The sequence below is a fragment of the Tripterygium wilfordii genome, chromosome 22, assembly GCF_013401445.1.
Source record: "Tripterygium wilfordii isolate XIE 37 chromosome 22, ASM1340144v1, whole genome shotgun sequence".
Lineage (NCBI taxonomy): Eukaryota > Viridiplantae > Streptophyta > Magnoliopsida > Celastrales > Celastraceae > Tripterygium > Tripterygium wilfordii.
This window is the reverse complement of record NC_052253.1, coordinates 4635263-4658166: the sequence shown is the minus strand read 5'-3', so window position 1 is coordinate 4658166 and position 22904 is coordinate 4635263. Positions and strand designations below refer to the sequence as shown.

The window sequence follows — 22904 nt, the reverse complement described above, 5'->3', positions numbered from 1 at the left end:
ATGTACACGGACTAGTCCAAATTTAAATCTATATCAAATGTACAAAGAAATGTAGATTCTCGGTTTAACAATTTTTTTTTTTGTTAAACAGGTTTAACAAATGTTGTAAGGTACGATTACAACGATGATTCCAATAAATTGATGCAATTTTTTTACGAAATAAAGGCCGGAAGGGGAAAAAAAAAAAACTATAGAGGAATTAAATTATAAGAAATATTACTAATTTAGTGGACAATGGTCATGGCAATGGAGGGAGTGGCACGATATATAACAGACCCAAGTACCCAACAAAAGAGAGAATCACGCGGATAACACAGAGATTGGAATTGGAGTCGTCAACCTTTGCTTCCAATAATCGTATTTTTGTTTCATCTACGCACCGTAAACATCGCGGTAATCCGATTTCTCTGCCTTGCTATTGCTTCTTTTCCTCTCCATTGTTTCTCTTGTTTTCTTAGTTTCTTTGGTTCGTTCGTGCTTTTTTTTGTGAATTTTCGGGTCCTCGTTCGGATCGTGTATGTCATATCGATGATCCACTCTGTTTTTTTTTTTTTTTATGGGTGAATTTTGAAAAACTGGACGTGGATTTGATATTGACTTTAGGATTTAGTGTGATTGACAGATTGTGATGCGGTTTTCGGTCCGGTTATGTTGACTTTTTTTTTTGGTTCATCTGGTATTGGAAGAACTGGCTGAATTTCTGGTGTTTTTTTCTCTGCAGGTTTTGGATTGTTGAGGGAAAATGTTGTTAGGTAGTAGGAGTAGTTAAGGTGAGAGGAAGCAGAGAGAGATGGATTCGGCGAGGAGTTGGTTTCAGAAGTTTCAACCGCGAGATAAGTTGAGGGCTTCAACTAAGAAGAAGGAGACGTGTGGGGAAGGAAAAGAGGAAGGCCATGCACAAACAGCAGCAGATGAGGAAGCTCTATCCAATATCACAAAGCAAAAGGTTGCTGCAACCAAGCAGTACATTGAGAACCATTACAAGGAGCAAATGAAGAACCTGCAGGAGAGAAGGGAACGGTTAGGGTTTTGTGTATATATTATATAGCTTTGACATGGCAGTTTAAAGACAAATATGAAAACTAGAGCATGATTTATGGTTGTTGCTTATATAAATTGTTGATGTTTTATGGCCACACGTCTATTTGTTTACAACACTGTTGGTGCCGTTGGCTTGTTTATATTTTATTCCATATAGCTAGTGTCACTCAATCGAAATCTTGTCGTATTGATACTTCATGTGTGTGTGTTTGTGAAAATCATTGTTGTGAAAACTTTACTCTTGTACGTAAAACTAGTTAATCTATGAGGTTGTTTAATTATCGGTACTGAGTTCTGAGATTATGCTTCACTTTGATCAGACGAACTGTCCTGGAAAAGAAATTGGCTGATGCTGATGTGTCCGAGGAAGATCAAAACAATTTATTTAAGTTTTTGGAGAAGAAGGAAACTGAATACATGCGCCTTCAGAGGCATAAAATGGGCGTTGATGATTTTGAGTTGCTGACAATGATTGGCAAGGGAGCATTTGGGGAGGTATTCTTTTTTTCTTTTTTTTTTTAAATTCCGGGGATAGCTGTTGTAGTTTGTTAAATTCTCCTTATCGGCGTTCTAATTTGTTATTTGTTCTAGCTTAGTACTCAATTGCATCTATTGTCTGCGTTACGGCAATGACTTTGTCTGATATGCTCAAGTTGACTATAAATTTTTCATGCCTGATGTATTTTATGTCTTATTCCCAAAAATGATTGGCAATGGCATTGCATTAGCTGTCAACTGCATTTTATTGCCCTTTTGTATTCCGAGATACTACTTATAAAAAAAAAGTATTCTGAGATACTGAAGACTTGGCAGGTTAAAGTTGGAAAGCAGTAAATAGTTCGGAATACGCAGGTCCGTACATTAATTTGACTGCTAGCATAATAAGTTTAATATTTATTAGGGCACAGCTGGTAAATATTTGAGTTTATTATTGTGCTATAATAGTTTAAGCACTAACAGCGTAGATCCCTCATCTGATCAATCTGTCATGTTTGCAGTAGTTTATTGTTTTCGTTGTTGGATGTTGTCAAGGACTGAGAATTTTGAACTGGTTGTCACCCTTGGTTAAGAAGTTAAGATCACAGAATCTCTGAAAACCCCAAAAATTTACTATAATATCAGTCAATAGATCAAATAAGCTGAACAAAACGTCAAATGTATGGTTCAATTTTTATTAGGAAATTTACTCATTATTTTGTGGATCCAATCCGGCGTGCATAATAGAAGCTGAACCAGAATAAGTTGCAACCTACTAAAAACAATTGTTCCTTTTCTGGAGATATCAATCCGTGATATGGCATCTAATGTATAAATTTGAATGAATTAGTTATCCAACGAGTCCATACTAATGAAATCTCTTAATAGGTTTACTTGAATTTTTACCGAAAGCAAGCTGACGCTTATCATGTTGCGGTTCTTTCATGTGGTTGGCCCGGTTGAGTGGGAATTTTATGACTTACAAGTCTCTAAAATGGAGGCTGGCTTATGTTAATTATTGTTGAGATTCAAATATTCTGAATCTTTATGGATACATTGCACTATTACCAAGCGGGTGTTGTTTCTTCACTTGACATCATTGAGGTTGCCTCATTTAAGGCTATTTTCTTGTGTTAGGAACTGAGCTGGTTTATATTTGGCATTAGAGATTGTGGGACAAGAAGATAGAGGTGATTTTGGAAGCTTCTTTCCTTTTCCTTATGAATGATTGAAGAAAAAGGTCACGTGTGAAGGAAGTTGAATTTGGGCTTAATTTCCTATATATCTTTAAGTAACATGGACTTCTGATGCAGTCTGCGCTCTCATCTGAGTTCTATGTTTTTTCTTTTAATAGATTTTCTTGATTTCCTTGGTCTTAGGGCTTTGGTGGTCTCTGATTGTTCAGAGTTTTTTTAAAGTTATGTTTTTGTTATTCTTTACTGGATAGAAGCTGAAACCCAAGATCCTTCAACATCCCAATCACTATCAGTCTATAAGAAATTATGTAATAAAAAAGGTTCTTATTATTTCAGTCTTTCAGTTTCTAGATTAGTGTGCTTCCTATGATTTTTTTTCTTTTTGCCTTCTAACATAAACAACTCTGTGTTAGAATTGGCTGCCTAGTATTGCATGCGGTTAATGTTTATAGTTGATTAGTTTAGAATTTAAATTAAGAACAAATATGTAGTGCTTCCTACTTGTATTCAACTAACATAGAATCTCTCTAACTAAATTTGAGGTTTTTCTGTGCTATGCTTTTACATGTTCATTAGCTTCCAGATGCAAAGATTTACAGCTAATAGCTGAAGGATATTTGAAAAGGGTGCCTATAATTCCCTAGAGTTGTGAGATAGAGAGAGAGAGAGAGAGAGGGACAATGATGTCCATATGATGTTGCTTTCTGGTGCAGGTTAGAGTCTGTAGAGAGAAAACAACTGACCATGTATATGCCATGAAGAAGCTGAAGAAGTCAGAGATGCTTCGTAGGGGGCAGGTATTCATTCTACATGGCTTGATTGATGATATGGCTAAAATCTTGATACTACATATTTATTGTCTATTGGGTTCTCATTGACTTAGGTTGAGCATGTGAAAGCTGAAAGGAATCTCCTTGCAGAGGTTGACAGCAACTGCATTGTCAAACTCTATTGTTCTTTTCAAGATGATGAGTTTCTTTATCTCATCATGGAATATTTACCTGGTGGAGATATGATGACTTTACTCATGAGAAAAGATATCTTGACTGAAGATGAAGCCAGATTTTATGTTGCAGAGACTGTACTGGCTATTGGATCTATCCATAAGCACAATTATATTCATAGGTTAGTGGGCAAATGTATATGATTCAAGAAATGCATTCATATCGAACAAGCATGACATTAACATTTTATGCTGTTGACAATTTACAGGGATATCAAGCCTGACAACTTGTTACTTGATAGATATGGACACTTGAGACTTTCAGATTTTGGATTGTGCAAACCGTTGGACTGCAGTACTCTCCAAGAACAAGATTTCTCGAATAACAATCCTAATGGGGCTACACCTAATGATGAACGCCCTGCCCCTCCAAAACGCACCCAGCAAGAGCAGTTACAGCATTGGCAGAAAAACAGGAGAACACTTGTAAGTTTTTCTGCCATATGCATCTGACATCTGTCCTCTGATTATGCTGATTAATAGTCTGAATATATTTAAGAGAATTTTGGTTCTTTTTCCTTTCTGTAAAATGGCTCTATGAACTTTTTTTGGTATAATTTGTTGTGAGCATGAGATGAATTTTTGTCTTTCTGTTTAACCCCTAATATTGGGACATTGCAGGCTTATTCTACTGTTGGAACACCAGACTATATTGCTCCAGAAGTACTACTGAAGAAAGGTTATGGGATGGAATGTGATTGGTGAGTAATCACACTTGCTTAGTGAGAAGGTAGTTCAATGTATCTTGAACATGACAATGACATACTTGATACTTCCATTGGGTTTGCATTGCATTGATATAAGAACTGTTTACAGTGGATTGAGTTTGGTTTCTTTCTTTCATCCTCAACCTGCTCCCCCCACCCCAAAATTAAAAAAAATAATAATAAAAATGAGAGAGAGGGAAACTGGAAGAAGGATTATACTTAAGAGGTACGAAGGGGGTGCAACCCTTTCAAATCAGAATTTCAAGATCTACCAGCGAATCTGTGGCTTGTGGTAAAGTTGTTTGACCACCATCTAGCTGTCACAGACTCACAGGGTTCAAATTTTAGAATAGCCTTTTCACAATGTGAGGATAAGGCGGGGTACATCTTGTCCTTATTCAACACTACCTACACCATGAGAGCCTTCTGAGTGTTTTTTACCTTTATAATTTTAATGTTTAAGGATCTATCATTTCTTTCTACCTTCTATATTTCTTCTGCTTTTTCCACCTTTCTTTTTGGCATTTCAATTATGTTACCACTCCGATGGGAACATAATAGAAACAGTATGATTGTTAATGGGATGCCTTGATCCTCTGTAGAGTAATTTATGAATTGGGACTAATTATTGTTCTCTCGTAGGTGGTCATTAGGTGCTATCATGTATGAGATGCTTGTGGGCTATCCACCCTTTTATTCTGACGACCCAATGTCAACATGTAGGAAGGTAAATTAAGAAATATTGATAGTGAGGTTTCATGTATATCCTTTCGTCCCCTGTAATATGTTAATAGTTCCTTTTTCATATTTGAACTGGTCAATACCCATATGTGTGTGAATTTATAAATATTTAAGTATATACGAGAGAGATAGAGGGAATATACATGTATATAGTGCGAAAATTTATAGCACATCATGCCAGAAAACTTTTCATGTATATACATTTCGTTAGACCTGGATTTTTTGGATCTCAGTGAGTTGGACTATAGGTTGTCAGAATTTCTTAAACTACCAGTGTCTGCATTGCTGTTGAAATTGATCCATGATTTGCACAGTTTTCTTCATAAACAAAATTCTTTGTTGTAAACCTTGGTTATTGTGTCATCAGGTCCATTGTGACTAATGTTAATCTCGAGTTGTCTGGAGCAGATTAAGATGGTTTAATTTGTGGGCATGACTCATGAGTGAAATGTAGCTATCTAGTGGCACTTGGTAAAAAAGTAAACAATACCCGTGGACAAGGCTCCTGTCATAGGTGGGGGGTTGGGACATGTAAGATGTACGCAGGTCTTGTCCTCATGTTATATGAGTGGAGAGGCGGTTTTCAGGAATTGAACCTGTGACCCCTAGGTTACACCCCTGCAACTCTACCATTGGGTTGCATGTTCGTTTGTGCTTGCCTGTCCAGTGGCACTTGGTAATGCATAAATTATCAACTGAAAAGAAGGCGTAGAAAAAAAATGAAAATTTAAGGATAATGAAAAGTAGTTTCAGAGAAGGATCATAACGGAATTAAGAGTTCCCTGAGAAACGTTGATTTTCCTGACTTGTGCAGATAGTAAACTGGAGAACTCATTTGAAGTTTCCAGAAGAAGCAAAGTTATCACCCGAGGCAAAAGATCTTATCAGTAAACTCTTGTGTAATGTCAACCAAAGATTGGGTTCAAAAGGCGCAGATGAAATAAAGGTGTTGTATAGTGTATCCTATTCTAGATTCTTGGATTAAGTCCTTAGCTGGTTGCAAATGGAGGGAATTACCATTCTTTTTTTCCTTTTTTTTTTCCCTTCCCAGGCTCATCCATGGTTTAAAGGTATTGAATGGGAGAGATTATATCAAATGGAAGCCGCATTTCTTCCTGAGGTCAAAGATGAGTTGGATACTCAAAACTTTGAAAAGTTTGAAGAGGTACCAATATTTTCTTGCTCAAGTGATGAGGTGTTTACTTAACAGCATTCTGTGGTAGTCATCTTGCTCTCCACTCCCTCTTCTTCATCTTCTTCTTTTTTGTTCATGCTTTTTGCAGTCTGAGCACCAGACTCGATCTTCATCAAGACCTGGCCCATGGAGAAAGGTAAAGTTTGCATTATGATCTATTGTTTTTCATGAATTATACATGGTTTTTGGTACCTGCAGTCTATTGTGCAGTCCTGATTGTTGGACTCTCTCAGTTTGCCCTCATCAATAAGACATTTTCTTTATGTAGCAGCAATGAAATTCGCTGTAGTTCCTATTAATTTTGTAAAGTTTCTCCTCATGGAAGCTTTAGCATACTGCAGTTTTGTAGCTATATAGGCTTAAATCAGGCTAACATGGTTGTACTTTTAATTGTTAAGGAAATAACTTGGATTTCATTTCATTTTAAGATCTTCAATTAGGATTTATTGTTTAGTTTTCTATTGAGAACCTTAGATTTGGAAATAAACATGTGTATTTTGTCTTTTTTTAATATTAAAAAATTCAAATGTATGTTAAGAAGGAAAGCATATATCACCTTGTCAAACGCATTAATGGTTCCAAATGCAATATTTAGTTGAATTAAAGGTATCGTGATCCTGATGTCTTCTGGCTGGTCCTTTATATCTATTTTTCATTCTTTCTCAATTTTTCTCCTCCGTTGGGCAGATGATCTCTTCCAAGGACATAAATTTTGTGGGGTACACATATAAGAACTTTGAAATTGTCAACGACTATCAAGTGCCTGGGATGGGTATATCTTTCTCTCTTACAATCACATTAATTATTTCGTCTGCATTACTGTGCTTGATAGAGTTTTGAAGAATGCATGTTTTGTTCACTGACCGCTATATCTTTGGTTATGGGTGCCTTCCATTGATCTTTGGATGCACGATTTGAAAAGATTAATTTCATGCACATAGCCTGTGGATTGTCCATGGCGCCTCGCTAAGTACTAGTTTTAAGCATTTTAAAGTGCGGTGGGGGCAGCATTTTCTAAATTTTACTAGTCAATTCAAAATGTCAACAAAGGTCCCTCTTGGCGAGCTGAAACATTTTTAAGAGTGCAGGTTTCTGTGTGTGCTTGCATATATGATTAAAAAATATCCAAAAAAAAAAAAGTGTTGAGAGAATCTTCATGCGCTTAGCATTTTACACTCATAGCAATTTGGAAACACCTAATGCACAATTAATTTTGTTTAATTGATCATTTGGAAGGATTTCTTGTTTAATTGATCATTTGGAAGGATTTCTTGATCTGCTGGCCTCAGTCCTTATTGGAATGGGTTCTATAGTTTATTACGTAATTCTCATGTTGGTATGATCTTAATGTGAAGTATTATAGTGCTCTAGTTATCTATTCTTGAAGTGGTTAGTTTGAATATGATAGAGTCGCGCCCATATGGGCCGGCTGTACCCAAGGCCTCCCAACCTATACTAGAAAACCTTGGGTACTAAGGGAGGCGGAGACCCGTACCTCCCCCTATAAACAACACCTTAGCTCCCACATCTTCCGATGTGGGACAATCCTATCAATACCCTCCTTTTCAAGACCAACGCTCACGTTGGTCGAGCAACATGGCCGGCCCCTCTGCAGGGCCGTTGCCCCCGTGGGTCGAGCACGATGGCCGGCCATTCCGCAGGTGCGGCCCCAAGTTGAAGGCACAACAAGATCGTACGCTCCGATACCATTGATAGAGTCGCGCCCATACACGCTCAGCACCCAAGGCCCAACCGATACCCACCCATATGGGCCGGTTGTACCCAAGACCTCCCAGCCCATACTAGAAAACCTTTGGTATTAAGGGAGACCCATACCTCCCCCTATAAACAATACCTTAGCTCCCACATCTTCCGATGTGGGACAATCCTATCGGAATAGGACTTTCTTTGTTTTTATCCTTGGCACTTGGAGGATGTCATAGTGTTCTATATAAGTTTTTTTTCACGTAATTCTCGTGTTGTTATGATCTTCAATGTGAAGTATTATAGTGTTCTAGTTATCTATTCTTGAAGTTTTTAGATCAATACAAAGCTAAAGCAAGTTAGTTGGCCACAGAAAACACAGATTTGGGTAATTGAAAAGGTCCCTTGTATGTTAGCAGAAAATGATAGCATTTGCATGTTTGTCAAAACATGGGTGTAAACTCTGGATCTGGAATGTAAAAGCTATTTCGAAATGACGGTGTGTCCCACCTATTGGTTATTATGAGGAAGCAAGCGATTGATTTTTATTTTTTATTTTGTGGAAATGACTTGTCCGCATGTCATAAATGTGGTATTAAATTTAAAGTGTTGTAGTTCCTAGCTTTTTTCCTTTATGATGTTACATATCAAACGGACAACTACTAAGAGGGAAAAAAAAAAAAAAAAAGGACCTATCATATAGCTGGTTATAAATTTATTAGTAGGAGTACGTATATCTTGTCTGGTTTTGCATAACAGGCTGCATTTTTATTAGTGGCGATTACAGCATCTTGTCTGGTTTGGGTAACAAGTAGCTGTCATCTTGAGATTGACAACCTTGGAATTTTGTTCATCTCGCCTTGATGCTTTTTGATTATTTTTTACTGTGGCAATCATCTCTGCTGGGAACTAATTTTGATTACTCTTACAGCAGAGTTGAAGAAGAAGAATACCAAACCGAAGAGGCCCTCTATCAAGTCACTTTTTGGTAAGCATATATATCTTCCCTGCCATATTTCTAAAAAAATGTAACCCTTAAATCATGGAAAAACCTATATTCATTATCATTGAAATTTTTGTTTGAACCTTTTCCGCCCCGAACTGTGGCAGAATGCGAGTCAGATACATCAGAGACGTCTGATACTGCCAGTAACAATCAATCAGTTCACGGCAGCTTTTTGAATCTCTTGCCTCCCCAACTAGAGGTTTTTCCAAATCAGAATAAATCCCAGTAACCTTGCTCCTCATTGGCTGACCGTATTATGGCATTTTTTATGAGTGGTTAGATCATAGATGTAGTTCTTGTTGCCGGCCTTCCATATTTTGGTTTGTTACTTGACTTGACTTGACTTGAGGTCCGGTTGGTGGAAACTCGAGCTCTGAGCCTTGTGGAAGGGATTGCTGGGTTATGAAGCACTCTTTAGCGCTGGCCCAGGTACCTAAGAATTCTTTCAATTTTTTCTTTCCTTTTCAGTTCTATGTGAGAGGAAATAGTATCATTCCATTTACATTGGTTATGTAATTTTTCAATCGCTTTCGTTAGCAAATGTTCTAGAGAACGAGGCTTACTCTTACTGTGTATACAAAATGTTTTTTTGGGTAAGCATAGCAAAACATTTTCTTTAATCTGTCGTCGTGTTTCCCTTTTCCAATATTGTGAAAGAGCAACGCGCTTTGAATCTCCGATTTATGACTTCTATTTTATCTCCAATCTTATGCTAAATTTGTGATAGTTATTGATTATAAATACATATGTAACGTTCATTTAACATTCAATACCATATGAATTGACGATAAATTGGGGGTCTCGAACATTTTTCATTCTGAAATTCGTTTGTTTTGAACCATTTCGCATTTGTCCTTTGTTGAGAACCATATTATATGATCTGGCCATGACTAGGCCCAGTCGATGTTGGGTGGTGAGTTGATGCTTCCTCTCTGAACGCCATGTGTCGTAAAACTGTGAGCTCCAAAGTAGTGTCAACATCTATCCCCATAGATCATACTAGTTATTAGACTAGTTTTTTCTTGTTTTTATAAGGCAAGTATTATTAGAAAACAAAAGCACACTACATCAGAGGGGGGCTCCCTGCCTATATACAAGCAGACCAGTTAACTTTGCTAGCCTGCTGGGCTATAAATAAATTGGTTTCATTAATCATGTGAATATTAATAAAAGAGCCTTTGTGATTTGAATATTTGAATTCTCCACTTGGCCCTTTCAACGTATACTTGTCTAGCTGTTTGAGCTTATCTTGTTCATGGGTTTTGGAAAACAAAATAAAAATCAACAAATTTAAGGGCAGGCCGCAGACCAATACTGGTTGACCAGAAACTTACTGATCTACTAGAAATTTTAAATCTATGAGGTCATGACCCCTTAATTACTTGGATCCACTCAAATTTATTTCTTGGATTGTTGATCTAACTTGTGGAAATATTTGATCCAACACTTATAAAAAAAAAAAAAAATGAGAACGATATTATGCAAGTGTAATATTTGAGCATCCGATATGGTTCTAAATTCGAGTTGTAGGATAGCGTACATATAAGTTTTTTCATCTGATGACAGAATAAGTTGAATCAAAATAAGTTGGGTCAAAACTCATCGAATGGTTACACGGGTATTGCTCTAAGTGAAAATTGAACTCAGGACTTTTCGAATCTATATGATTTAATCCAAGAGAAATTCATCATTAGACTATCACCCAACTAGTTAAATCCACACACCAATATATGTCTAATTCACCGTTCAATATTATATTGTTTACCAAATACCAGCAGCATGATTGTTGTCTTGGTTGAATTATAGTTCAACCAAACACGTCAAATGTCATGGACAGACAACTGGACAAGGTTGTTGTCCAACACATCTACATAGTTGTTTTACAATATTGACTTCAGGAAGTATTTTTTGCACAAAGTCCGATCTTCAACTTGAAACTATTTGAAGTCATGCCTATCGGTTTACCACTCCAACTCCCCTTGGTTTAAGCTACGTACATACATACATACATACATGCATGCATATGTGTGTTGTGTGTGTTTCAAATCAAGCAAAATTGGAAGTGATTTTACAATTTCTAAACTATTTAAGTTGAACACATTTTAACCATGGATTGAAACCGGTATACTTGAATGACCTCTCTCTCTCAAGTCTCCCCAAATATCTGATAAATCGCAGGGTATTGATGTGATGATAAAACACATTTTAACTGATTTAACAATATAATTTGTCAAGACTAAAAATCTCATATCGGATTGACATAATCAAAACGAATGATTTATAAACAAAGATCTATCTTCTCTCACACAATCAAAGTATTTTCTGGATTTAACATAAAAGAGCGTCTTCGCCATCATGACGACGACTCAAAAGAACGCCCCATAAAATGGACAATATTGATTTGTAGCGTTTAAAGTGGATTTTCTAAAGTAATTATCAATACAATATATATAAGTTGCGTACATATTGGGTCATCATTGGCTGTTTTTTTTATTTGTTGTGTAGTAGTTATTCTTTCCCTGTCTTTCCTATCCAATCACTAGCTCTTGTTATACCGTTAATATATATATATATATATCTTCATAAAAAAAAACACTCCTATAACGTAGATTTTATGCATAATCCATTAAAAAAGCAAAGTTAATAATGGGAAAATCACTACCAAACCAACGTGTCAATATCTGGCTTTTAGTGATTTATCTTTATCTATACGTCTGACTATGCCGGCCATTCTCTGTTACCTTAAACAAATCAACAAATCAAAGTTACTGTTATCTCACACCCCAAAGACCATTTCTTTCTTTGGTCACTTTCTTCATTTGGCCATCTCTTCTGTCATCCTCCCCTTTAAAAGCTGGCTCAAGCTCTCCTTAAAGCCCCCTCTCGGCCAACATTATATATATCTCTCTCTCTTTTTCTCTCTCAGGACATATCACAAGCACCTGGTGTGCATCATGAGAGGGGGTTATGAAGTGGTTGATATGATACAACCCCATGAACAATGGGACTATGTCTCAACTGGGTTTCAAGTTCCAGTTTCAAATTCGTTTACAAAGCCCATTGTCACTGACAATCGGTTCGAGAGGAATGAACTCTCTGAATGGGTTGAAAATGTAACAAAGCAGCTCATTGATGACTTGCCTGAGACTGCTTCAGACAGCTTACAAGCTGAGACTACAATGGCAGCTTGTGATGATATTAATGTAAACAACATTAATGTGTCATCACTCTTGATGGATTATAGGCCGCGGAAGATAGCGAGAAGAAGCTTCTTTGATGGCAATAATGAAGAAGATTGCAATCAACCAAACATGTGTGATAATAATCGTGCGTTGAGTGCATTAGATGAGCGTGGATTAAGCCTAATAACGCTCCTTTTGGAATGCGCGGTGGCGATTTCGGTTGATAATCTTGGTGAAGCTCATAGAATGTTACTTGAGCTTACACAAATGGCTTCCCCTTATGGAGCCTCTTGTGCTGAAAGGGTTGTGGCTTACTTTGCTAAGGCTATGGCAAGTCGGGTTATTAATTCATGGCTTGGAATTTGTTCTCCATTGATCAACTACAAGAGTGTTCATTCTGCCTTTCAAGTCTTCAACAATGTCTCTCCTTTCATCAAATTTGCTCACTTCACATCCAACCAAGCCATCCTCGAAGCTTTTCATCGGTGTGACATGTAAGTATAGAGATTGAATATTACATGTAAGTATATATTATATTAGCAACACTATGCTACTATCCACTTGCACATTTTTCTAATCAAACACTTTGAATTCAATTGGATATATGAACTATATTTAATTCAAGTTTGATAGCTTATATTGATCCCTTTTCTAACACTCAACAGGGTTCACATCATAGACCTTGATATCATGCAAGGCTTGCAATGGCCGGCTCTATTCCACATCCTAGCAACTAGAATGGAAGGTCCACCACACATAAGAATGACAGGCATGGGAGCTTCAATGGAGCTTCTAACAGAGACAGGGAGGCAACTCTACAATTTCGCAAAGCGACTAGGATTGTCTTTTGAGTTCCACGCGATCGCCAAAAAGATCAGTGAACTTGATGCTTCAATGATACCACTGAGAAGAGGAGAAACCATAGCAGTGCATTGGCTACAACACTCACTATATGATGCCACAGGACCTGATTGGAAAACAATGAGACTACTTGAACAATTGGGTCCAAGAGTGATTACATTGGTTGAGCAAGACATTTCTCATGGTGGGTCATTCTTGGATAGGTTTGTTGGGTCTCTCCATTACTACTCCACCATTTTTGACTCACTTGGTGCTTGCCTATCTAGTGATGACCCAACTAGACATAGAGTGGAGCATTGTCTTCTGTATAGAGAAATCAACAATATATTGGCAATTGGAGGACCAGCAAGAAGTGGTGAAGAGAAGTTCAGGCATTGGAGAAGTGAACTTATTGCAAGGAACAATTCCTTTGTTCAGGTCCCAATGAGTGGGAATTCAATGGCTCAAGCACACCTTATACTTAACATGTTTCCTCCTGCTCATGGGTATAGTCTTGCACAAGGAGATGGTACACTTAGGCTTGGATGGAAAGACACTAGCTTGTTTACTGCTTCTGCTTGGACATATGCAGGTTCTAGATAGTCAGGGGTCTGTCTTAATTGATCAATCTTCAATTAGTGTGACTGTTTTTTGTACTTTTGATCTTCTTGGAGAATTGTACTGGTGAAGTTATAGAATTGGAGCTGCAGAACCAAATGGGTCTGCAATCCAATAATAGGAGATTAATTGTACATGGAAAGTGCTAATGAGAGTTCCATTTCACAAAGGTCAATGATAATTGGGTTAATTACTCTTCCAGTTGAGGCAATCATGTCTGTCTAGCTATATGTGTAGAATGGTTTCTCATCTACTATAGCCTATGTGGTCTTTTACCAAATCAATTATTGACCTTAGGATTCCTAATGGGCTATGAGTGGGGTACCTGCATTTGTGATCTCAATGAATCTAAAGGAGGCCAGGTTTGTCTTGATAATTGGTAAATAAGTTGGAAGGAAAAAAAAAAATAATCGATAAAGACACTTTACAAGTTTGTCTTTTGAAAATCTGATATGAACCTAAATTTGGAAATATCATATCCGCGCACACAGAAATTTCTCAACTGATGACATTGTAAATTGGCCATTCGACTTTTCGTCGGAGGATTAGATCCAATAATAATGGGTCTTTGGTTGATCGATATTGTACACTGTCACTTAATTGTTGTCTATACTAACTGAGGCATTGGGCATGATATAAAAGATATTTTAGAGGCTCATAAAGGTCCATTTACAGGCCAAGGTCATAAAGGTCTATATGAGATCCTAACAACGTCATGGCATGCTCAATTATCACTTAACCTAGCTATATGTTACCCTCTATAATCTTTATTGTAGCTCACCATATGTCTTCCATGCCCCCTTATGAGACGGCGACGCTCCAAGGGTATTGCTGAAGCAACACACTCAACAAAGAAAACCTTAAATTTTATTTAAATGATTGTCCCGATTGTAAATCTATGACATCTATTCGGACGGCTTGAGGAGTTGTTCGGATGGATACTACTCTGTCCAGGATTTTTACCAATACAATGTTGTTCGGACAAACACAATGAGCTTGTCCCGACAACAGTCTTACTGCCTATCAAAATGCAGTTCAGATGAGTCAATTTCTCCACACCTCATCCATATCTGGCTATTGACCATGATACACAAATGTGCCACAAGGGTATTGTTCCCAATAAAAGACCAGTTAGAATGACAAACATATACCAAATCATCAAACCATATATTAAGGATGTGTTTATTATGAGGTAGATCACAAGTGAAAACAACATAACGAGCATTCAATGAAAAAGAGGGGGCCGGTCTCACACCATTCTCCTTGCATCAATTCATCTAACTCAATCATTCTGTTTTTTTTTTGGTCATTTGGTAATAGATCATGTGTTCTTGACTTCTTTCTATCCAACTTGGACAACCCCATTAATTTTATTTTTATTTTTTTAAATTTTAGGTTTTCAGAACATTTTGAAAATGGATCTATAAAAAAAGAACATTTTGAAAATGGAATATATGAATTTAGAAAATGTTCATCTATTCAATGCCAAAGAAAAGAAATCAAGAAACATAATTGTTTGTTTTTAATATATTTTTTGTTTTCATTTTCTCGAAAATATACAAAAATCACCAAAACATGTTTGATTGTGCATTTTAAAAAACAAGAGAAATTGAAAATCACTTGAAAAATAACTACTAGAATTTAATTAATAAAAATTACTATAAGACAAAACCCATGCTATTACTAATTACTAATTAATGACCGAAAAGTAGAATGACAGTGCATTGCACAAAACTGATTTGAGATTTGATTAATTTTGTAGGACCCCCACAAAGCACAAGGTTCCAAATGGACGGGGTCTAATTAGCCCTACAATTTTTCTACATTTTCTTCACCTATTCCTTTCAACTTTCTTTTTCACTATTTTATAAAATCAACAAAATATTAATTTCTAGGGTTTTTCTTCAGATTTATAAAAAAATAAAAAAATATTATATATATAGAGAGAGAAAATGAGGGAGAAACAAGTAACGATACCTAATTGATTATCTATATGGGGTATAAATAATCTCTCTTGAGATTGAGAATTCGATTCTAAACTGATTTGTCAAGCGAGTTTATACGTGTCTAGCTTAAACCGAGTTTGAGCTAAGTGAATGTAAAAAAAATACACCTTGTGAGTCGTTCTCGTTCTCGATTAAAAAAAAGAGAGGGAGGGATGGAGGCACGTATAGGGAGTAACGAGGGAGAGTGTAGGACAGCCCAAACGTGTTAGGTCAGGCGGCTGATACAGAAAGAAACGACTCGCTTCACCACCACCCCTCATGTTTTAGTTTTACGTTTCAAAAATAATAAATAATTGTTTTTTTAATTATTTTAAAAACAAATCCCGATTTTCCAACCTTGCCTTTTCTTTCTCCTTCCCTTCCCTTGCCCCTCATCTTTCTCTCTTTCTATCTGTACTTTTCCTCCTCGTCGGCACACACATCTCTTTTCTTTCTTTTTTTCTCCCTTATTTCTTGTTTTATTGGTTCTGTAATTCGAGGAACGATTTTTGGAAACATAATCGGCATTTTATATATTGTTGTAGATTTTGTTTTTGGTTTTGTATTTTGTTGTAATGGTCAATGCTGCTGGATTTTGTTCCAAATTAGGGTTCCGATTCTTTGTCTGCGATTGGAGTTTTGGAGGCTAGAGCTAAAAGCATGGAGTTGAGATTGGGTTGATTTCTTTGTGTTCTAGTGTAAACATTTTTTTTGGCTTAGTTTTTTGTCAAAGATTGGAAGTTCTGCGTGTTGAAGGCGGAGGTTCTTGCTTTACCTTTGAATTGATGATTGAAACATCTTAAGTTTTGTTGGTGGGATTCGGTGGATTACCGAAAAAGCGAAGCTTTTTTTTTCATCTGTTGGGCATGTTAATTTGGGAAATCTGTCAAGGATTTCCTGTTTCGGGAGAAGGAGGTAATTGTGGATTTGGTGGTGGTGTATGGGATTATTAGCAAAGCAAGGCTGAATTGGGCATTAATCTGGGTGTTGTATCTATATCTCGTGTTGAATTGAGGTTGTGGATAAGAATTTGAAGATGGATCATGTAGTTGGTAGCAAGTTCAAGTTGGGGAGGAAGATCGGGAGTGGATCCTTTGGGGAGCTCTATTTGGGTATTTACTTCTCCATTTTTAATTATCATCTTTATTGCTATTGTAATTTTTAACAACATTTTAATCCTCCTTTCTTTGTCTAATGGTATCTTTTTTTGTTGGTTTTTCATTAATTTATTTCTTATCAGGTGTAAATGTGCAAACTGGGGAAGAAGTTGCTGTTAAGTTGGTATGTAAATCTTCTTCAACAGTGGGATTTGTCCATGTGTTTTGTTTGTGGTAAAATGCTCGTGTTGTTTTGAGCATCATTAGGATTTTATCTGCAAATTTCGTCAGGGTATTTATTTAGTGGACTATTATTTGAGTCTGAAAAAAGACTCATTTTGTTTTTGCTTCTGACGTTTGAACTTGTAGAATAAAGTAGTGGTTTCTTGAATGTGCATCAACAGTGAAATGATGGTGATTGAGGGGCTACTTTTATCTTCTTTTTTTTTCTTTTCTTTTGTTATAACCACACTGAAATTCCTTGTTAGCTATAAATATTGTTTCAGCTTTGGTTGCGTAAGTAGATGGGCAAACAATTTAGGTCTTTTGTTTAAGTAGTAATGACAATCTAGATCTTCATGGAGCTGTCTGCAAATTATCATTTCATTCTTCACACAATTCTATGCATAGTTGCATACATTTCAGTTTTGCGAACTTAGGTCTTCTTTCATTGGTAGATTTGAAGAGACTAGACAGGATGAAAATTTCCCTAGTCCATATTTGGTGAAGCCTGTGAAGCATGACTTGGATTCCTCTTTTTAAATTGTAAAAGAAGAATTTATGCAAGAGGGCGCCATATATTGGCCATCTTATCCATGGAATTTTGTTCTCTACTGCCTTCTTAGTACTAGTCAACCCAAGATTGTTTATACAGTGGGAAAATATTGGTTATGTGGATCCTTCTCCAAGAAATATGGAAGATTGAATATGTATGCTGGATAGAAAATTATTAGTTTATTGTCTATGTTTCTTCAACTTTTCTTTTTCTTTTGAAATAATTTTTTTTCCTTCCCTTAAGTAATTTCTTGCATTCTTAAGATATATGGCTGATTTCAAAGTTTTGATCACCCTGCCCCCATAAAAAATTTCAGGAACCTGTGAAAACCAAGCATCCACAGCTTCACTATGAGTCAAAGTTGTATATGCTTCTTCAAGGAGGAAGTAAGACTCTCTCTCTCTCTCTCTCTCTCTCATATGCATACATTCACACATGGGATGTTCACATGAAGTAGAAATGTCGAAAGCAAAAAAATTAATGCTTATGTGAGAAAAATCGTAGACTGACTTTTCTGATTTTGCGATGAGGCAAAAGAACATAGTGGCAAAATGGAGAAATAATTTTTGATGAGCATTGGTGGTTTTTCTTCAATTTATCAATCCTAATGAAACACTCAGGATAGAGCGTCTGCTTAAGGTCTAGCTCCATAAATGAGGATGTGCTATTGGATTCCAAGCTCTAGTGAAACCTCTTTTATTTGGAACTGACATACTTCAGGTGTACTAAACTAATTAAGGGAAAATGTTTTTTTAGAACAATATTGTTCAATTATTCCGCCTCCTCTTGTTAGAGAATTTGAGTGACATCATATTATATTTCTTTTGACATCCAATAATTTTTCAAATGAAGCTGGAATTCCCCACCTCAAATGGTTTGGCGTTGAGGGTGACTACAGTATAATGGTTATTGACCTTCTTGGACCAAGTTTGGAAGATTTGTTCAACTACTGCAACAGAAAGTTTTCGTTGAAAACAGTATTGATGCTTGCAGATCAATTAGTAAGTATTTGCGCTTTCTATTGATCAGTTTTCTTTTAAGCTACACAATAATGCTTTTCTTCTTCGTTGTTATCTGATTAGATTAACAGAGTGGAATACATGCACTCAAGAGGTTTTCTTCACCGTGATATAAAGCCTGACAACTTCTTAATGGGCCTGGGGCGCAAAGCAAACCAGGTATTGTTTTCTTAATTTTCTGTTACAAAAGGAGTCTTAACTCAAGTTTCAGTTAACTTCTTACCTATTGGTTGTCAACTTGAAAATACTTCGGCTGATAAATGCTCCAATTTTGGGGATTTAGAGGATTAATGGGCATGTTTTCCCTTATTTTGTTGATTTCTTTTTAATATCTTAGTATTCAGATTTTGTTTACATGCCAACATAGCTATTTTTCCTCCTTGATGACAGTTCATTATTCATGTGCATACATTCCAAGCTGTTTTTTTTTTGTCTGGCTGGTTTCCTGGCAATACACATGAACAGCCTATGTGTGACTGACTTAGTTGTTGTCTCATGGCATTGAATTTGGGTAGCCTTGTTGCTGATGCATTGATCACGATTATGTGAGACATGTACGCAGCTTCTTACAATCTGACTTGATGCTTATAGTGATTTTATTTTTTGATAGAAAAGACCATTATTTTGGTTACAATGAGAAGTGCACCTCTCTGTATCACAGGTATACGTCATTGATTATGGCCTTGCAAAGAAGTATAGGGATCTTCAGACACACAAGCATATCCCATACAGGTAATTTGCTTTTGTTTTCAATGTTACAAATGTTGCCAATGCTACTAATGTCTTACAAGTTAACGAGAATATCAGTTAAGGCTAGAAGTAGTTGCTGCTTTATGGTGAAGTAGTGCATCCACTTTGGGGAAGAGAGTTGAGCCGCTTTGTAAAAAACTAGAATGTTCTTACTGTTTTGTCGTAGGAAGACTAAGGGATGAGCCTACATACTTGAATATCTGTGACTGTTGGCAATGTGTATGGAATATCATTTTCCTTTTTATGCCTTGAAGTTTGAGGTTTAGTTTTGTACAAAGACAATATGTCTTGGGTGAGGTACTTGTAAAGTCGGGAATAAAATTTTAAGCTTCAAAAAAGGTTGAGCTGCTAATCATGATGCATGCAAATGTGTTTTTTTCTCTCTCTGAAGTTTCTGAAATGTATAATAGTTTTGGATGAAGCATGCTGTAATTTTAAATGATTGGTGGCCGAGGTCTGTATTTGTGTTAGGCCCATAGGCTTCCAGTGATCTGTTTTTTTTCCCTCTCATCATACGCTGGGGTTGTGATTTTCATCGAAAGAAAAATTCTGGCGATGTTACACATCTGCCGTCTCTGGAGTAAGGTCATTCCTGTTTTCGTTCCCAGTTGTCATGAGGTGCTGCCACACTGGTTTAAAATTTGAGGATTTTGGATCTAATGTAGGTCCATCTTTAGTTTTGCGTTTTCTGCTTGACTGCTTCTTTCGCGTCTACCTGTTATTATGTTTTAGGCTATATAAAAACGGTAACGATGCCACTTTGTTAACCTCCAACTTTTTTCTCCTTGTGGTTAATCCATCACTTTTAATCTATTATATGATGTTACTGTGCCACTAGATTTTTATCTTTCATGGTTATTCCATTTGTTCCATTTTATAATATTATTCCACTTTTATTCTCTTAATTACTTCCTTTTGTTCCATCCTTTCATTTATTGAAAACTCATCCCTTTTTTCATTGCAGAGAAAACAAGAACCTGACAGGCACTGCTCGCTATGCAAGTGTCAACACTCACCTTGGAGTTGGTGAGTTATGTTTATAGTCATCATAGGTTTCCAAAGTTTTGCAGTTGTTATCTATTCGTTATTAGAATAGGTTTCCATTCATTGGTAAATGAGTTGTTTGAGATTTATCATGTAATATTGAATGTCCTTTTATTTTTCTTTCAGAGCAAAGCAGAAGGGATGATCTGGAATCTCTTGGTTACGTGCTTATGTACTTCCTAAGAGGAAGGTTGGGTATATAGGGGCCATGCAGTCAATATCTTCATTTTGATGCACATTTGTGATGTTGAATACTTAAGGCATAGTCATTTTTTTAGTTATTTACGAATTTGTTTTCTGTTTCAGCCTTCCTTGGCAGGGATTAAAAGCTGGTACAAAGAAGCAAAAATACGACAAGATCAGTGAAAAAAAAGTTTCAACTCCTATAGAGGTATGAAACCTGTGTCTCTAAACCAAGTATGGCATGCCCCCGTCAGTGCAACTCTTTTTTAGCATGACGGCAGTTGGAAAAACTTGGTTGATCTGCTAGATAATTCCCTAACTTTCACATATGTTGTGCTCATCACGTGACGATAAACTATTTACCCATATGTATCTTCCACAGACACCTCTTTTTGTAATCAAAGGACCTAGGGATTACTCTTCGGGTGTAACCATACATATGGGTTAACATAGCGTTGGGATCAACCAAGTTTATTGTGGCATCTGTCCAGAATTAAGGGGAAACCCAGCACTTCCTAAGTGTTCATATCGTTTTATTGTGGATGCACTATGTTCAACAGGTGCTTTGTAGATCGTACCCAACTGAGTTTTATTCTTTCTTCCATTACTGTCGATCATTGAGGTTTGAAGACAAACCAGACTATTCATATCTTAAAAGGCTTTTTAGAGATTTATTTATTCGAGAAGGTAATGAACTTTTATTTTTTTTTCATATATGTATTCTGAATTTTGTTTGAGTTTCACTGCTTATCAGAATTATAATTATTGTATTTTGACATCATATCATCAGGTTATCAGTTTGACTATGTATTTGACTGGACTGTGTTAAAGTACCCTCAGATTGGTGGCAGCTCTAGGGGACGGGTTAGTGTGCTAATGAACTACTTATATTTCTGCCCTGTATACATCGTTGCTTACTCAAGTTTTTGCCTATGCGTTTAGCAATCCGGCAGTAAACCAGGTTTAACAGCAGGTCCATCCGCAGAAAAACCAGAACGGATTTCAGGTACGGTCCCATTCATGAAACTAGATTTTGGAGTTGGTTTGTAGAACATTTATACTGGTCTGTACGTTATGTAAGATTTAGCATCTATGACTGCTTTATTAGTTTTACAGTTTAAAAAATATGACACTATATCAAAATTTAAACAAGCCCGTCTCTTTTGTTGTGCATTTGTCATTTTCTGCTAGTGATATTGTGTGAAAATCGCTGCAAAATATACTAATTGGTCTCTCCTTAACAATACTTCGTCCAGTTGGGAAAGAGATCCGGGAAAGATTCTCAGGTGCTGTTGAAGCATTTTCCAGAAGGAACACAGCAAGTCCCAGCCCACATGGTGATGTATCCAAACACAGGACTCCAGAGAACGTAAGTTAGTCTGAGAATGTTCTACTTCTTTTTCTCTTCTTTTCCAACATAAACTTTCTCATCTTGTTCTCTCTCTCGCTCTCACACACAAACACTTAATACTTTACTCCGAAAACAGTCATATGTACCATGGCTGTGCCGAAATACAACACTACGCGTGCTTGCTGCATGTGTAGTTAATGCCACTGGGCTACCCTTGTTCTGATTCACCTCAGACCAATTTGATCCTTCTTGATCTTTGCTTTCATTCTTCAAAGTTGTAGCAGAAGTGATGCTATGAAGTTTGATTATCATCCTCACGAAAGCTTTATTCATGTACATTTTCAGCATCCTGATACAGAGAAAGGACGTGGTTCTCGATATGGCAGCACTTCTAGAAGAGCTGTTGCCGCAAGCAGCAGGCCTAGTTCCTCTGGTGAGCCCAGTGACTCGCGCTCTAGCCGATTACTCTCAAGCAGTGGCCGTCTGTCTACCACACAGAGAGTCCCTGGCTATGAGTCGAAGACGTCTTCCTTAATGCGTGGTACAGCTGCTAAAGGCACCAGGGAGGATCCTCTCCGTAGCTTTGAGCTCCTGTCAATCAGGAAGTAGTTGGAATTGTTTGTTGGTAAGAAAGTACTTCTAATGCTTTAAATGGAAATACTCTCATGTGATCATCACTCGTCGTGTCTGTGGGATTACAACCTAATGACTCTCTCACAGGACATTTCAATTATCTTGCCAAGTTTCCAATGTTTTCTTTTTCTTTTTTTTAGAATCTGAACACAATTCTTAGCCCCTTTTTTACTAATTACACCTCAAACTAAACAAACAAAATAAACCGCCGTTAAAAACATGATAATATGAAGTACACTTTTTTTTTCCTTCTGCGTCCCATGTTCAAACACCAATCAAATTTGAGGCTAAGAATGGTACGGTCAATGGGGTATGGGGTGTTGAAAGGCAACGTCTTTTGCAACGTTAATGAGGTGT

The 22904-nt window shown here is 36.8% G+C and overlaps 3 protein-coding genes across 4 annotated transcripts; all 3 read left to right on the top strand.

Annotated features, from left to right (window-relative positions):
• The first annotated feature begins 234 nt into the window (after positions 1 to 234).
• LOC119991806 (serine/threonine-protein kinase tricornered-like) lies at positions 235 to 9690 on the top strand. Of its 2 annotated transcripts, none has more exons than XM_038838282.1 (14): positions 235 to 393; positions 722 to 1020; positions 1362 to 1536; positions 3428 to 3511; positions 3598 to 3839; positions 3927 to 4143; positions 4339 to 4418; positions 5067 to 5151; positions 5980 to 6111; positions 6217 to 6330; positions 6449 to 6496; positions 7048 to 7132; positions 8999 to 9052; positions 9175 to 9690. In XM_038838282.1, exons 2-14 carry the CDS (start codon positions 791 to 793, stop codon positions 9297 to 9299), a joined length of 1671 nt encoding a protein of 556 aa, XP_038694210.1. In that variant the 5' UTR covers positions 235 to 393; positions 722 to 790; the 3' UTR covers positions 9300 to 9690. The 2 variants fall into 2 exon arrangements, with proteins under 2 accessions (XP_038694210.1, XP_038694209.1); XM_038838281.1 differs by having other exon boundaries at positions 8996 to 9052.
• A 2112-nt stretch (positions 9691 to 11802) lies between these two features.
• On the top strand, positions 11803 to 13885 carry LOC119992167 (protein SCARECROW-like). The gene is made up of 2 exons (XM_038838831.1): positions 11803 to 12746; positions 12918 to 13885. Exons 1-2 carry the CDS (start codon positions 12025 to 12027, stop codon positions 13693 to 13695), a joined length of 1500 nt encoding a protein of 499 aa, XP_038694759.1. The 5' UTR covers positions 11803 to 12024; the 3' UTR covers positions 13696 to 13885.
• Positions 13886 to 16059: 2174 nt separating this feature from the next.
• LOC119991826 (casein kinase 1-like protein 6) lies at positions 16060 to 22700 on the top strand. The gene is made up of 14 exons (XM_038838310.1): positions 16060 to 16807; positions 16936 to 16976; positions 17884 to 17953; positions 18420 to 18568; positions 18650 to 18745; positions 19248 to 19318; positions 20301 to 20362; positions 20507 to 20570; positions 20687 to 20771; positions 21124 to 21250; positions 21354 to 21427; positions 21506 to 21569; positions 21820 to 21932; positions 22260 to 22700. Exons 1-14 carry the CDS (start codon positions 16732 to 16734, stop codon positions 22521 to 22523), a joined length of 1356 nt encoding a protein of 451 aa, XP_038694238.1. The 5' UTR covers positions 16060 to 16731; the 3' UTR covers positions 22524 to 22700.
• The last annotated feature ends 204 nt before the right edge of the window (positions 22701 to 22904 follow it).